The following is a 15,647-nucleotide window of genomic DNA, read 5'->3' on the forward strand; positions in this document are numbered from 1 at the left end:
TCCCTAGTGTATTCAAATGCTGCTTAATGTATTTTTTCCAGTGTGGCTGAATAAAAATTTAGTCTGTTTTCCCACAACTTTGTTTACTTTGAACCTTTTAGGTTTTGCTTTGGTTTGCTATTACGTGTGTTGCCGAGGTTACATTATTATGGGTCAAAAGATGGGTCTTGCGGTACCTAGACTTAAATCAAATGGAATTTATCACTCTTTGCCACAACCTTATTTTCTGTCTTTTATATATTTTTCTTATTTCTGTATCATTTGAAGTTGTTATCTGTATCGGGTTTTTGTGCTAAAATGTATTCAATAAAGCTGCTCGGCAATGCACATTGTGAAAAGTGCTAAATACTCTTTATATAATTGAAATGCAGGTTTTGACTGCTGCTTTTGTCTCTGCTCTCAGTATTTCATGTACAGTGTCCTGCTGACTCTGCTGTGCTGCTCAGTGTTCCTGCACATCAGCAGTATAGGCAAGCTGGTCCTCACGGTCTTCATCCAGATCTGCTTCCTGCTGCTTGTGGAGTGGCCTATGGTCACTCTGTTGGACAACGCTGACCTTCTGGTCACCGCCAAGTCACTGTAAGTTTTACATGAATTGAAAGAGGGGATTTAATATGTAGCGGCTCTTAAAATATTACACTGAAGTCTAAACGACATAAGGTGCGATGCACATTGCAGATTATCCTGATCCAAAATCACCATCTAAGACATTGGACACTGAATGTTGAGTTGCCCTTGCAGTTTAAATGTATAAGTGGGGTGGGAGATAACCGCATAACTGTTGATGATTGGCTTAGGTAAAGTACATTTTCATCTTTTGCCAACCAGAGGCAGAGACGGGCGGGCTTTCACACACAAACACAGTCGCAGAGAGAACACCGATGCCTAGGAGTAAGAGAGCGATGCCAAGTTCAAATGTTGCTTTCGCAAATTGGATTTATAGGCACTACTTTTCCATTGTAATGGTGAAACACAAGGAATGTGTATGTAACATGCAGCTTATGCCCAGAAAGAAAGAGGCATAAGGCAAGCCATTCCAATCTAATGAAGCTTCACACACACATGCCGCCTCAAAATTAGAAGCTGAGACCCTGTACATACATTTCCCTTTCAAAACTGAGTTCGTCGACCACACTAGCATTTTCAAGTGTTTTCCAAATGCACAGTAAAACATATGACCCGAAAGCTTGTGTTGCCGTTCGTTTACTTTCTGCCTTTATCACGTAATGTGAAGAAAAGCACAGAGACTTAAATGGATGGAATGAGGCAGGGATTCTGCTGCGGGTAACACAAAACAAACATTTTCAAAGCGAAAGTGAAACTATCTTCCCGCTCCGCTGTCAAACAGTGACTGAGTAATCAAATATTCCATCTCTTGAAATGCAATCTCAAGTATGCATGAACTAACATTCCGCTATCATACTGGAAAGCAGTCAAAACATTAAGAGCACTTCTTGTTAACGGTTTCATTATTTAAGAAACTACGAAAAATAAGTGGTACAGTACAGTATGTCTAGCAGTTGGTACATGTCTTTAGAATTATTATTTATATTTAGACTTATTTGTTTTACCAGTTGTGGTCTATGCAATAAAAAAAGTTCTGAACTATTCTATTGTGTTTTATTTTTCCAGTATAGTAATGATAGTATTAACTATATAAAATAAAAATATATTGAATTTGATATATAAAATATTGAATTGAACAGGTCTCTCACATAGACCCACAGCAACATTAAAATAGTGTAGATTAGTGTACAATGTTTAATACAAATAATGTATTCTATTTACTTTGTATTTCATTTATTTAACATATTTAATATTGGGGGTATCCAAGTTATTTCACATAACTGAATTTTTTTTAAAGTTAACGCAATAGTTACATTCCCTGGTAATTAGTTACTTTTATAATGATGTAACTCAGTTACTAACTCAATTACTTTTTGTGAGAAGTAACTAGTAACTATAGCACTTTTTTTTCTGAAGTAATGTGCCCAGCACTGTTTATGTGTTATAAGATTGAATGTACTGTATATTTTGCAAGTAGTGTAATATTTGAAATAATATTTCAAGAGATATCGCAATCATTTAATTATCATGAATTCTTCGGACAAAAATAATCATGTAGAAATAATCTTTTATAATGGGGATAGTTGTGAAAACCTGATAAGGGAAATCCTAAATGTAAATGTTTTTTGTGCAGGTCTTTTAATGGAACAGAGCATTGGTGAGTACATGACATTCTTTATTATTACATCATTAATCATCATAAGAATTTAAGATTATAAAAACTTAAAAATATAAGGTCTTACATGGTTAAAATGTGAGCTTTATTCAAACGGTTTATATTATTTGTCATGCAAAGTTTTCTTTCACATTAATCTTTGTGTTACTGTTGTTTCCCCTACATAGCCATGAACCAGTGAATAAGGTTTATCTGAAGGTGACGATTCCAATCATCCTTAGTGTTTTTGTATTGGCTCTCTACCTGCACGCACAGCAGGTGGAGTCCACAGCACGCCTGGACTTCCTGTGGAAGCTACAGGTGTGTTTCCACTGGCCTATCTCTGGACTGTTCATGTACTAATAAATTTTCTTTAAAAATGACTTTGATCCTAGGACATCCTTTCGGGGGAATTACGGGATTTCAATTCGGTCTAAAGAATTGATTCTGGTCACTTTATTGTTACCCTTGATAATAAAGTCTTAAGAGACCAAGTGTAGGAAGCTTTTGGGATGGATCTGCTACAGAACAGCAATTTGCATCAGATGATGCATGAGATCGAGAACCACGATGGCACTTTTAAATGATCTCCACGTGTCGTTATAGGCGACAGAAGAGAAAGAGGAGATGGAGGAGCTACAGGCTTACAACCGTCGTCTTCTTCACAACATCCTGCCCAAAGACGTGGCTGCCCACTTCCTTGCAATAGAACGAAGAAACGATGAGCTTTACTATCAGTCGTGTGAATGTGTGGCAGTCATGTTTGCATCCATCAGTAACTTCTCTGAGTTCTACACTGAACTGGAGGCCAACAATGAGGGTGTGGAATGCCTGCGACTCCTCAACGAGATCATCGCTGACTTTGATGAGGTGAGAAAGTCATGAGGGTGAGAGAGGGAAACCTGAAACCAAGATGCAGTTCGGGAACTGTATGCGTAATTGTTTTTGTTTACATTTTCTTGGTGATTAGACAGTTTTACTATAACATAAAATTGGGTGGATGTGTATGTTAACATTTCTGCATAAAGGTGGAACCACCCTTATGTACTGTGTAAAATAAGTTTAACCCATATATTTTTAAGAAATACTATTTATTTATTGATGTTTAAAAAATAACCAATATATAGTATTGGAATACATTTTTTATCCAAATTCTTACATCTAATAAAATTTTATGATTTTTTAAAATAGTTTATTTTAATATCTTTAATTTATTTTTGAATTGTCTATTTTTCTTTGTCTAATTTGGTTTTGATATACTTAGTGTACATAAACCTACATTATATTATGCTGTTCCCTGAATTTTCTTTTCATAGATAATATCTGAGGACAAATTTAAGCAATTAGAGAAGATCAAAACTATCGGCAGTACGTACATGGCGGCATCTGGACTAAACGACTCCACGTATGACAAAGAAGGCCGCACCCACATTTTAGCTTTGGCCGACTACACCATGAGACTACGAGAACAGATGAAGTACATCAACGAACACTCATTTAACAACTTTCAGATGAAGATTGGTAAGTACATGTATATACCATGGGAACAACAGAAGATTCCATATATCTTCAAATTGAGCAAGCAGAAGGTGAAATGTTAATGCCTGAAGTCACTACTCAGTATAGGCTTACAGATGTGTTTTCTCCACAGGTTTGAACATTGGCCCTGTGGTTGCTGGTGTGATCGGGGCCAGAAAGCCTCAGTATGACATATGGGGAAACACAGTGAATGTGGCCAGTCGCATGGACAGCACAGGTGTTCCTGATCGAATCCAGGTGACCACATCAGAAAAAAACACTTTGCATGCATTTTACTTTTATTGTGCTTAGGGAATATTAAGTTAGTTTGGTCAAAAATAGTCTATTAGTTTACTTCGAATTGAGTGAAATCAGATCTTTATTTTATGTAGAGCAACACATTGATCATCAAAATGATCATGGACTAATACTGTGTGTTTGAATTCATAAGGATGGGGCTGCCATCTAGCGTCATGTGACTGCAATTGCAGTTCACCAGCAGCTTGTTTTTGTGACTGCTTAGCCTTAAGCCGTTTAGTTTACTTAAAAGTGTGTATATGTTTGTTTGAAATGCTTTCTTCCCATTGAAAGGCTACAGAAATGTAACCTTCAGACATTTCATAGCACACTAGTTGCATCCGGGGAAGTCTGATTCATTCCTTTGTATTCTTACAGGTGACCACTGACTTGTACCATGTACTAGAGGGCAAGGGCTACCAGCTGGAATGCCGTGGACTGGTGAAAGTAAAGGGGAAAGGAGATATGACCACTTACTTCCTCAATAGTGGACCTGTCTGCAGTTAACACCGACCAAATGTCTCTCAATGCAATGATATGCAGGAAGGGCAAAAGACTTTGAATGGGATTTGAACTTGATCTTGAACAGATCCAGATATAACCACTCACAAGCTTTTATGTCTGAGCATCAGTGGACATGTGTAATCTGTACACACATATTGGGAATCATAAGGTACACTCTACCTGAACCATTCGATGAAGAACTGTTGCCTTGGAGACAACACAGAAGAAGACTTCTTTCATTAGAACTCTTTATTTATTGTCAGGTTTTTAAAGCATGTAAATAAAAAGAGACATGAATGTGATTATATATGCAAGCATCAAGAAGAAACTGACCAAAGAAAAGTGTTTGATGTAGGAACACGACACACCTGCTAATCCGTTTGTAATGTCTGTAAACAGCTGTTATAAAGTTGTTTTTGTTCTTCTCTACCACAAAGGCCATATTCTACTACAAACACTAAAGCAAAAAAATCGGTTGTCAATAAAGGCCAGCGGTTTGCGTCCAGTGGCTTTTATTTACAATTGATATGGGTTATGATTGTTCAGTATGTTTTTCCCTCCTAGTATTTTTGTACGAATGAGTGAATTTAAATGAAGGAGATTGTATTAGATGTTTATTTTGTCGTGTGCGTGCATGCGAGTGTGTGCGTGTGAATGTCCAAGTAAACACAGCGTGTTATTTCTAAAGGGCATAACAGCTCACTGTGAGATTTATAAAATTGATTTAAAATAGCCTTTTTTGATTAAGTGCATTTTAGTGTGATTCTTTTCAGTTTTCTCTTAATAGAAGTCATTTTACTTTTCTCTTGAGTTCATTAATGTATTTCACAAATTGTAAATTGTAATTATTCCTCAAAATAATTATCAGACTTCTACTTGGCTGTAATTTCCATTACAGTATAGTCAGCAATTCGTAGGACCCTTGTTAGTATGTGGTACTCTGCTGACAGAGTCCTGTGAGGCTTAGGGACTGCTGAAAAAATGTGGCTGGACTTCATTGCTATATAATTGACAGTTTTCAACATAAGTCCATTTCGGAAAATTTGTCATGAGCAATATCAGTCATGCCAGTGCAACTGTCAAGATTTTTGAAGTTATGCAATTACCGGTTAAAAGCAAAGGTTAGCACTGAGTATTACCATTCCTACTTTAGATCCAACTTTGAATTTATTTATAAGAACTATTGTATGTCCCCTTCCCTATTTGAATGTATTATTATGTATAAACAGTCTTACCTTCTCATAAATAGAAAAGCACATATGATTTTTAGTTGATATGTTTGTGGAACATGGACCACTTAAGACTGTTTCCATTGAAAAGTTGTCAAATCAATAAATGGGGTGTTTTATTCAAAATCTTTGGTCTCGATGTCTTATGCATCAGCAAATTGGTGCAGATTTTTGTAATTTGTCATGAAAAGACCCCTTAGATGCTTCCTTACTACTTGTATGAGGTAGGTGGAACAACTTTTGGTTCACTTATAATTCTGCATAATAAAGTTTTGTGAAAACTGTTCCATAAACCTGTACAAATTGCTTTCACGTGGCAAACCAAAGTTTGCACTTCATAACCTTTTCCACATCTACTTACTGTAACGGGCCTGGCTATCAGGTAGACAGGCCGGTCATTGTAGGCTGCGTGACCCTTAGCCGATTGTTGTGTTAATGGGTCTCTTCTCTTTGTTCAGGCTCAGCGTGGTGTCTTTTCTTCAAGTATCCAGAGTCTGGTCTCATCGTGTCAGTCGATAGTTCGCAATCACGATTCTGTCCTACAGAAAGTAGCGACCCCATTTCCTCTTCGCTTTCCTTTCTCGAATGTCTGAATAAATCTGTATTCGGTTACGCGAGCGCGACACGAGAAGCATTGGATTTAATTGCATCCCCGTTAATAATTAATATACGTTGAGGTATAGCTTGTTAACTTACTGTATCCTTTCCTTAAGGATTTAATTAAGTAATAAACAAAAACGTACAAGCACAAGCCACAGCCGAAACGTGTCTAAAAGCTCGAAATGAACTTTGAATGGAAAGAGAATAAACATGTCAAATTGGTGAAAACCGAACGTCCCCGAGTCAAAGCGACGACGCGAGCGTCTTGCGTATACAGTAAGCACGCTTCCGGCTTTAGGACCCGGCGGACTCTCAATCATTTGAACGCTAGGCACCTGTTGCGTTCAAAGGGAAGCCGGGAGGCCAGCGAGACTGGTCGCGTGAAAGCATCGCGCGCATGGTTAATGCAATACCTCGGAAAACTCGAAGTTACAGAGTAACGACATTCATCTTGTCACAGCGGAAACAAAACGCTCTCGTTATACACGAGGAAACGACAATAGTTCTCTATATTTGCCAACTCCTGGAAGCAGATTGAGCGATTTTGTTACAGGTAAACTTCGAAGATTTGACTAAATTACTCTTTTATTTATTTGCCTTTTTCTGCGCATCACGTCGAGCTCTTGATGGTTTCCTCTTCTCGAGAATGTCAGATACTGTCCAACAACCAACGTTAGTTATTAATCTCTTTATATGTTGAGAAATAAACACACACTCTTCTTAAAATGTACATTTATAAATGATTATTGAGCCGTGACTATACTGCGCGCTCCACACACTTCTCTTTTGTATCCATTCACGTAATAAGTGTCGTTCGGTTGTCACGTCGCGTGGCGTTAACAGTTGTATTTCTTTGAGGAAGTGCTTGACTCAAATCATCGATTGACGAAAGCGCGTTTTACTCTTCCGCAAATAACTTCTTTAATCGAGTGAATGTGCCACATTGTGTAGCTTCTTCACCACAATGGAATGACAATTCAAGCATGTCGGTGTAGAACCGGTTTAAGCGATTGGAAGTCGGCACACCCACGCACGAGAGCAGAAGTTCTTGGGATTTGTGATGTAGATGTTTTTAATAGACCGGTGTTATGGGTCTTGCGGAAGTCAACGCGGTGAAGCATGAGTGACTGATTCCTTTAAAAACAATTGTCATATAGTTTCCATGGTCATCGGGTTTCCATAGACTAAAAAGGCGTGACGTTAAAAATAAAGAGCTTCTAATACTTTGCGGTTGTTAAATGCACCTGCACTGTTTCGGAGATGAAAATGAATCTCATGCGACTTAAGTAGTGTGTTGGAAACTTATTTATACAAAAATCACAAATGCGTTTCTCCAATAATGATCTAAATGCATATTTAATTTTTTAATTTGCAATGCGTTCTAGATCAAATGTGTCACCGTTGTCAAGTGTGCTTAGATGCAAAACGTGTCACGTCACCGGTAAACATAGTGTGCTTTGAGCCACCTGTGCCACGTGGAGGAAGGTGCTGGTTGTCAGGTGAGGTTTGTTTGCGCTGTTGCTACGCTGAGTGTCCACTGACTGTTCCCTTCTAATTGGAAGTTTGCGTCATGCCCTGTTGAGAATTGTGCAAACATTTTACAGACATGTTTATTGAACTGCTATTGTTTGCTTTATTAAACTTGACAGGTGTTCGGTCAGAATGCGTCTGAGGCGACGCTTCTCCCCTTTAAAGCTTGCCGTTTTGGGCGGCATGCTTTTCCTGGTGGTTCTCGTGATACTCCAGAGGGACGTTGGCAGCGCTTCGCTTCAGGACCCCTGGCTGCGAGATCTCTCCGACAAAAAGGAGAAAGTCTTAGAGATGGTCCGTGGGGCGGTCAATAACTTCGCCTTCCAGATCGGAGCCCCGCAACCCCCGCCGGTGGAAATGCAGCCCACCCCTGACAAAAAATGTCCACCGGGCTTCTACACACAGGCAGACCTCAGACCCTGGATAGAGAGACCACCCCAGGAGTCTACGGCGCCCGGTGCTGATGGGGCGGCCTTCCAGAAGGCTAGTATGACTTCGGAGGATGAGAAGGAAAAACAGGAGGGAATGAACAGGCACTGCTTTAACCAGTTTGCTAGTGACCGGATCTCCTTGCACCGCAGTCTCGGCGATGACACCCGTCCCCCCGAGTAAGAATGGGCACATTGTTCGGCATCATAAGGAGATACAATTGAAACAATTCATTCGCGCAGTCCAGCGTTGTAATGCTTCACTCAAAGATTAAATTGTTACAGGAAGCACCTGTGACATGCTTTATAATGTTTACTTGAAGGGTAATTACCGTTGACATGGAAATGTTAAGGTGTGGACCGTTTGTTTGATATAAATGTTGGGACTGAGGCCGTATAAATGCTGCCCAAACATTGATTGTAGATTACAGCCTTAATGTTGTGTGGTTTAAGCAAGACCTTATAATCAGACCTTCACCTGTTGCATTGCAGTTGCTTTTTAAAACTAGGCGGAGATGTTACGTTTCCAGTTATCTGATCAAGTATTGTGAAACGGCCACCAATAATTCATTTGACTTGCAAAATAGAAGTTTGTATTTACATAATATATGTCTGAGCACTGTGCATAAAAGTAGTAAAATTGTGTTGTTCTTTTTGCTAGCGATAATGGGGTTTGTTTTTCCAGCACATTTCTGAAGCTCAAGGTTGCTGGCTCTATTGTTTTCCAGGCCATTTCTTTTATTTGTCCTGCATCGTTTACAGGTGTGTCGAGCGAAAGTTTCGCCGGTGTCCGTCTCTCCCCACCACCAGTGTGATCATTGTGTTTCACAATGAGGCGTGGTCGACACTTCTGCGAACAGTGTACAGCGTGCTACACACCACACCGGCAGCCTTTCTCAAAGAAATCATTCTGGTGGATGATGCCAGCATAGCAGGTGGGCACGGCTTTATCAACTGCTCCTGTAAAAATGAACTACTGAGCTAAGTGAGCTGTATCCTCCGCTTATGTTATGAATCGAGTGATCTCTTCAGCATAGTCTGATGTCACAGACACATGCTCTGCTTTTCTATACATGTAGCAAAAACACCACAGCTCTGATAAATGGGATTCGTTTAAGTTGATAGTCAAACAAAATTTGATCTTAACCTTTTGGCCTCAACACAATGTTGGGATGTGGCGTGATGCCCAGACATCTTAAATCTTATGTGGAGCTGTAATGTCACTTATCTTAAGTGAATAGAAAAATCTCATCAATACCTCTTTCTTTTTCAAAGAAACATTGAATCGTGTTCTTAATGGTGTTCCCTTCTAAGTGCTAGTAATGAGAATGCAGTGTGACTTGTGATAAGATAAAGGAGACGTGTCGTACTCTCTCACCACAGGAAATGTTTCATCACTGCAACTTGCTCTGAAGGTGTATTTTTAGATACACAAATATGTCGCGTTGAGGGGTTCTCAGTAAGTTATGTGCGAGTTGAGGCGTTTTTTGACATCGACTGCTGTGTATCAGTATAAACAAATCTTCCCTTGCGGGATGTTCATATTTTAATTTATTTGTTCCATACAATACAAAACTATGATTATCTTGCATCAAAGAGGTTTCCTTTTCCATCATCCCTCTTCTGACATTTATTCTCCATTTTTTGCAGACCACCTACAAGGTAAACTGGAAGAGTATGTGAAGGCGCTGAAGATCGTGAAGGTCGTGCGTCAGCCGGAGAGGAAGGGTCTAATCACAGCAAGGCTTCTTGGGGCGAGCAAAGCTCAGGGAGAAATCCTCACCTTCCTGGATGCGCATTGTACGTATTCATCGCACAAAGATTATTTATTATTTAATTGTCTGGCAAGACGTTCCAGTTCCTGTTTGCGCGTGTTATCTTCAACGGCTGTTTTTGATGGGGTGGGTGAATAGGTGATTTTTCAGGTGCTGCTCCCATGTCGTTTGCAAAGCTATGCAGTGACAATAGGGCTAGTGTGTGACGCTTATCTCGCTCACTTTGAGCCTTTGTTGGCAACGTTGAGCAATATGGGAGCCCAGTAACGTGACACCTTGCGCAAAATAGTTGCAATGTTTTTGAAGGATGTGATGTGTCATCCTGGCTAATTTGACATTTACACCTTTTTTCTTTCATTTGTTTTGTCATTGAAGGTGAATGCTTCCATGGTTGGCTTGAACCGCTTCTGGCTCGTATCGTGGAGGAACCGACTGCGGTGGTGAGCCCCGAGATCACAACCATTGATTTAAACACCTTCCAGTTCCACAAACCCATTTCGAACGCCCGTGCCCACAACAGAGGAAACTTTGACTGGAGTCTCACGTTTGGCTGGGAGGCAATTCCAGACTACGAGAATGCTAAACGCAAGGATGAGACCTATCCAGTAAAGTGAGTTTGTGTTTATTTTAGACAATTATTAGGTTTGTTTTAACAAAGCAAACACTGGGATTGTGTACTTTTTGTGAAGCTTTATTTAAACATGAAGGGAAATTTATAGTCAGCCAAATAAGTCCCAACAGGGACTGTCTTTCTTTCTGAGGGGTTTATTTTGTGATGGATGTAGGTGTGATTAGTTTAGCTTATTTCACCGTTTATTTCTAAAAAGACAAACTTGAAGTATATAGTTTATGTAAATATATATTATAAGTGGCCAAAAGTGTTGCACAGGGGGCCTATTTGTACAGTTTATTTGCTTTTAATGCACCCTCAGCTTAGATTTAACAACCAAAATATTAGTATGGTAGGAAATGGATAAAGCACAACACTTAAGGTGTTTATTGGACAAATTTATTTGACAAAAAGTCAAAATACAGGGCATCGGGTAATGTGTTTGTTTGAAATATGCTAAACATGCATGCAATGTTTTATCATTTATCAATTTAGCTTTTTGCATGCTTTTGTCTAATTTTTGCCAAGTTTCCTTAAATTCTGAGCTTTAGTTTACCCTGCAACAACGCAACATGCATACGTTTTTAATACATCTTAATAAAATATTTGAAAACAAAGCGAAGATGTCATTTTTCCAAAGCTGGCCATTAATTTTTTTTAAAGAACTTTTGTTGCATCACACAACACAAAAAGGATTGAAATGTGTAGACGAAGCCAGGTGTCAATCCGTTTTTTATGAAGGTGATTACTTAGCAGTTCATTTGATACTCAACACAACAAGCCCTCTTTTCTGTGGTTGCTGTGGACATGTATTCAGTTACATCTCTTCCGGACTAATTAAAGTTGTGAATTATATTGTGTGGTTTACTGTTTAAATGCATGTGCGATCTTGAATTTACCCATTGTTTTTAAAATGCAAAAAGGCATTTTCATATTGGACTACTCATCTTGTGTTTCTGCTCTTCTTTTTAGAACACCAACTTTTGCTGGCGGCTTGTTTTCCATATCTAAGGCTTACTTTGAGAAAATCGGGACTTACGATGACAAAATGGAGATCTGGGGTGGTGAAAACGTTGAGATGTCCTTTAGGGTTTGTTCTACTTTCCAAATTTGATTACTGTACTAAAACTATTTGGATTTCAACTGTTAATATAAGGCAGTCTGGTGCAAGGGTGAAGTTGTGTGTTTTATGATCTCAGGTGTGGCAGTGTGGTGGGCAGTTGGAGATAATCCCCTGCTCTGTTGTGGGTCACGTCTTCCGCACCAAGAGTCCTCACACATTCCCCAAGGGTACAGAGGTCATTACACGGAATCAGGTGCGTCTGGCTGAGGTGTGGATGGACGACTACAAGCTGATTTACTATCGACGCAACCAACACGCTGCTAAAATGGCAGAAGACGTAAGTACTGCTTTCATTTACTTAAGATTAAATATTAACTTGTATTTGTGGCTAGGCAGATGTGCAAACGCATTAACCATGACAATGCTCTCTGTGTATAGAAAGCCTACGGTGATATATCTGACCGTCTGAATCTCAGAGAAACCTTACAATGCAAGAACTTTTCTTGGTACCTCACCAATGTCTATCCAGAGGCGTTTGTCCCTGATCTTACCCCTGTCAAGTTTGGAGCAGTAAGTCCATGTTTTTGAATGAGTTATATATTTTAACCCAGTTGAGTGTCAAACATTCATTATAATTTGTGTTTATTATTGTGTAGCTGAAGAACACTGGATCACAGCAATGTCTGGATGTTGGAGAAAGTAACAATGGTGGAAAGCCAGTGATTATGTACACATGTCACAACATGGGTGGCAATCAGGTATAGCAACAGCATCGTGTGACTTACATGATAAGTGAGTAGGGCTTTTTAGTTACCGATGTTGATATGTTTCTTTTTAGTACTTTGAATATACATCACACAATGAGCTGAGACACAACATAGGAAAGCAGCTCTGCTTGCATGCATCTCATTACCCAGAGCAAGTGAAGATTGAACTCTGTACATTAAAGGGCAAAGGTAGTAGTCTGGTTCCTGAACAAGAGTGGGAGTTTACAGAAGTAAGTGTATTTACTCTTGCAACAATGTACTGACAGATTAATGTGTGAATTATGTTTTCTTTATACCTCCCCCTACTGGCTGATATTATATATTACATTATGCACAGTGCAGACAAAAAAGAATGAAAGGCTGGATGATATTTTCATTGCAGTCTGGTCAGGTGCAGACATCAGACTGTCACAGTTCTTTCAAATGTTGACAACATGAAAATTTTAAAAAGAGCTCTACTATATATTGATTCCTTTGAATACTGCTGGCAGGTCTCCCTAGGTCACCCAAAAAAGAAAATTCTGTGAGTTCTTTACCTTCACGTTGTTCAAAACCTGTGTATGGTTATTTCTTTTGTGGACCATAATAGAAGATATTTTGAGATGTGTCGGTGGTTTTGTGACCATACAGTTTAAGTCAATGGGGTTCGATGTTGTTTGGTGACCAGCATACTTGAAAATATCTTTTTGTGTTCTGCCGAAGAAGGTCATACAGGTTTGGAATAACATAATGGAGAGTAAATGATGAAAGAATAAAAATTTTGGGGATGAACTATCCCGCTACAAGACCACCTTGAATTGCTCCTTGAATTTGATTCCATATTCTGATATCATCTGTTTTACAATCTATTGTTTGTTGTTTTCCTATTAATTTCAGGATAAACTATTAAAGAATCCCTCATCTGGAACGTGCCTCCACTTAAAGGCAAATCAGCTAGTAATGAGCCCTTGCAATTCAATAATCCTTCACCAGCACTGGGCTTTCAGTTGACCTCACACTCCAAACAAGGAGCAAGGACGTTCACTCCAATAAGATCTACGCGGGAGGGCCAGCAGCCACGGCTCAGGCTGAAATAAGTCTGAATATTGCAAGCCTGAGTGCATTCACTGGAATTGTATTGGATAGATCATATCCATAAGGTACCAAAAGACATTGGGATGGTACTGGGGTCAGGATGCAAGTGCAGGTCATGCATATTAAACTCAATGGAGCGCTGAAGAGTGAACAATCTGACAGCAAGAAGTTTACGGAAGATGTTTTATTTACTGTTTTTGTTTACTGCTGCTTTTTAAATGGTGTAGGTTTTATTTATTTTATAAAGTAATTGAATATTTTTGCAACATTGTTAGTGTCGAGGCCAGGTTGAAGGGCCATTCTTGCCAATGATGTGGGGATTTTGTATGAAGAATAATAATTTGCACATGCAGCAGGGTAATGAGGGTTGTGTTTCAGAGGTTGTGGATTGCAAAAAAGCAGGACTAGTTTATTGGTCCTTTTTAGTTTCTTTGAGCTTGAACCCTGTTTTATATAACACCTGGTGACTTCCATCATGTCTTTAATGTGCTGTGGGAGAGGTCTGATGTCTTTTGGGGACAAACTTACTCTAAAACTGTAAATTGAACTAAACCTTTTGTTCCTGTTTCTTCATAAATATTGAATACACAAATCATTTTTTGCTGAGTTCATAAAAATCTTTATATAAAACGTTAGACCGGGTCACTGAGATGGGCTACTTACAATGTTTTTTTGTTTGTCGATTAGTTTTAAATTCTTTGAAACAGTAATAATAATTCTTGTAATTTTGTACCGTTTGTGGAAACTGGCTACCATGGGAAATATGTGAAGAAGTACTAACATTACATCGTCTACACTTTTTAATCTGAGATGGGTAAGGGAGTGGCTATCAGTGATGTTTACCTGTAGGTGGCAGACGATTTGTTTACAAAAGATTGTAAAATAAACAGAGAAGACGGTTTCTGGAACTAGTGCGGGCGAATGTGACGTATCGTGAGAAGCAGTGCTGTTGAACCAGCATGTTTTAAACAAATGTATGTAGGCAAATACCAGCTCCGGTGTCCAAATATGCTTTAGTAAGGTAATATAAAGATGGAAAAACTACAGTAAGACCCTCGCGCAATGGAAAATCATTTATAGTTATTGTATTAAATGTAATTAAAACTACTCAACAGTTTTTGATCCTTTATGGAGGTCCACTGGAAGTTTAAATGAGCCCTATTTTCAATGCCGCTGATACCGTCTATGATATATTTTAATAAAGTTATAAAAACTGCATGCATAATATTTATACATGAATGATGTTTAGGCAGGATCTTTAGTCTTGAATACTGTAAGAAACAGAGAGTCAGTGTCGAGTGCTAACGATTTAAGAGGAAGTTCTTTCGTTTTACTGTGAATTATTGATATAAACTTCCCCTTTTCTCTACATCCTCATACAGAATGAGATCGTGTTCGCTCGTTCAGATCACATTTCCAGAAATAAAAGCGCATGAGTGATTCTATTATAGTTCATCATTGTCAACTCGTCATGCTTCAGTTGCACTTACTGGAATCATTACATTATACAAGTGTGGTTGATTAAAAGTGGTGCTATTTGTTGAGTCATTTTGATATATTATAAGTACAAGTTGATCATAAAAATCTTATTTGTCTGTTAGGTTTCACTTTTTAAAAGCAACTATTTACAATTCATTTCAATTTAGCCATTGGAAAACCTGGGTTTTGTTTGTTTGTGAGTGATTGTGATTTGATTGTAGTGTAATGTCCATTACTATTTGTGATAAGTGATAACCACGGTAGACTTTTTTTAAACACCATGATTCGTATTCATGAGACAAATAGGCGAATTATGTTTCAGCTCATAAAACATCTCCAATTTGATATGATTTTATTCTGCTGTTGTAATTATTTTTGACAATTGCACAGTAGGAATAGTTCCTAAAACTACAACCAAAAAAGGCTGAGGTAAAAAAGAACTCCGTGTTGCATGCAGTATTTAAAGGAATCACCTTCAAAAATGAAAATTCTGTCATCATTCACTTACCCTGTTGTTATTTTCTTTCCTCTGCAAAACACAGAAGAAGGTGT

At 38.6% G+C, this 15,647-nt stretch overlaps 2 protein-coding genes across 9 annotated transcripts in view; both read left to right on the forward strand.

The window, feature by feature from the left end:
* adcy6b (adenylate cyclase 6b) overlaps positions 1-6,057 on the forward strand; it is a 29,740-nt gene extending 23,683 nt beyond the window's left edge. For all 7 annotated transcript variants that reach the window (XM_079478130.1, XM_079478131.1, XM_079478132.1 and 4 more), the window contains exons 17-23: positions 404-579; positions 2,201-2,224; positions 2,410-2,542; positions 2,828-3,091; positions 3,538-3,742; positions 3,873-3,997; positions 4,415-6,057. In XM_079478130.1, the coding sequence (XP_079334256.1) occupies positions 404-579; positions 2,201-2,224; positions 2,410-2,542; positions 2,828-3,091; positions 3,538-3,742; positions 3,873-3,997; positions 4,415-4,543 (1,056 nt within the window). In that variant the 3' untranslated portion in view covers positions 4,544-6,057. The remainder of the gene's footprint in view (positions 1-403; positions 580-2,200; positions 2,225-2,409; positions 2,543-2,827; positions 3,092-3,537; positions 3,743-3,872; positions 3,998-4,414) is intronic.
* Positions 6,058-6,153: 96 nt separating this feature from the next.
* galnt6 (UDP-N-acetyl-alpha-D-galactosamine:polypeptide N-acetylgalactosaminyltransferase 6 (GalNAc-T6)) lies at positions 6,154-15,158 on the forward strand. Of its 2 annotated transcripts, XM_079478108.1 has the most exons (12): positions 6,154-6,922; positions 7,755-7,868; positions 8,019-8,507; positions 9,090-9,262; positions 9,978-10,127; positions 10,478-10,712; positions 11,685-11,802; positions 11,912-12,112; positions 12,214-12,345; positions 12,432-12,533; positions 12,614-12,772; positions 13,419-15,069. In XM_079478108.1, the coding sequence occupies exons 3-12, from the start codon at positions 8,032-8,034 to the stop codon at positions 13,530-13,532; spliced, it is 1,860 nt and encodes a 619-aa protein (XP_079334234.1). In that variant the 5' UTR covers positions 6,154-6,922; positions 7,755-7,868; positions 8,019-8,031; the 3' UTR covers positions 13,533-15,069. The 2 variants fall into 2 exon arrangements, with proteins under 2 accessions (XP_079334234.1, XP_079334233.1); XM_079478107.1 differs by lacking the exon at positions 7,755-7,868 and having other exon boundaries at positions 6,620-6,922; positions 13,419-15,158.
* Positions 15,159-15,647: the final 489 nt, after the last annotated feature.

The sequence above is a fragment of the Barbatula barbatula genome, assembly GCF_947034865.1.
Source record: "Barbatula barbatula genome assembly, chromosome: 17".
NCBI classification, from domain to species: domain Eukaryota; kingdom Metazoa; phylum Chordata; class Actinopteri; order Cypriniformes; family Nemacheilidae; genus Barbatula; species Barbatula barbatula.

Bases quoted from the DNA above. Each gene is read 5' to 3' on its own strand.
- galnt6 (XM_079478108.1), top strand. From the start codon at position 8,032: ATGCGTCTGAGGCGACGCTTCTCCCCTTTAAAGCTTGCCGTTTTGGGC. The intron at 12,346-12,431 runs GTAAGTCCATGT...ATTATTGTGTAG, and splicing joins CCCCTGTCAAGTTTGGAGCA to CTGAAGAACACTGGATCACA. The intron at 12,534-12,613 runs GTATAGCAACAG...GTTTCTTTTTAG, and splicing joins ACAACATGGGTGGCAATCAG to TACTTTGAATATACATCACA.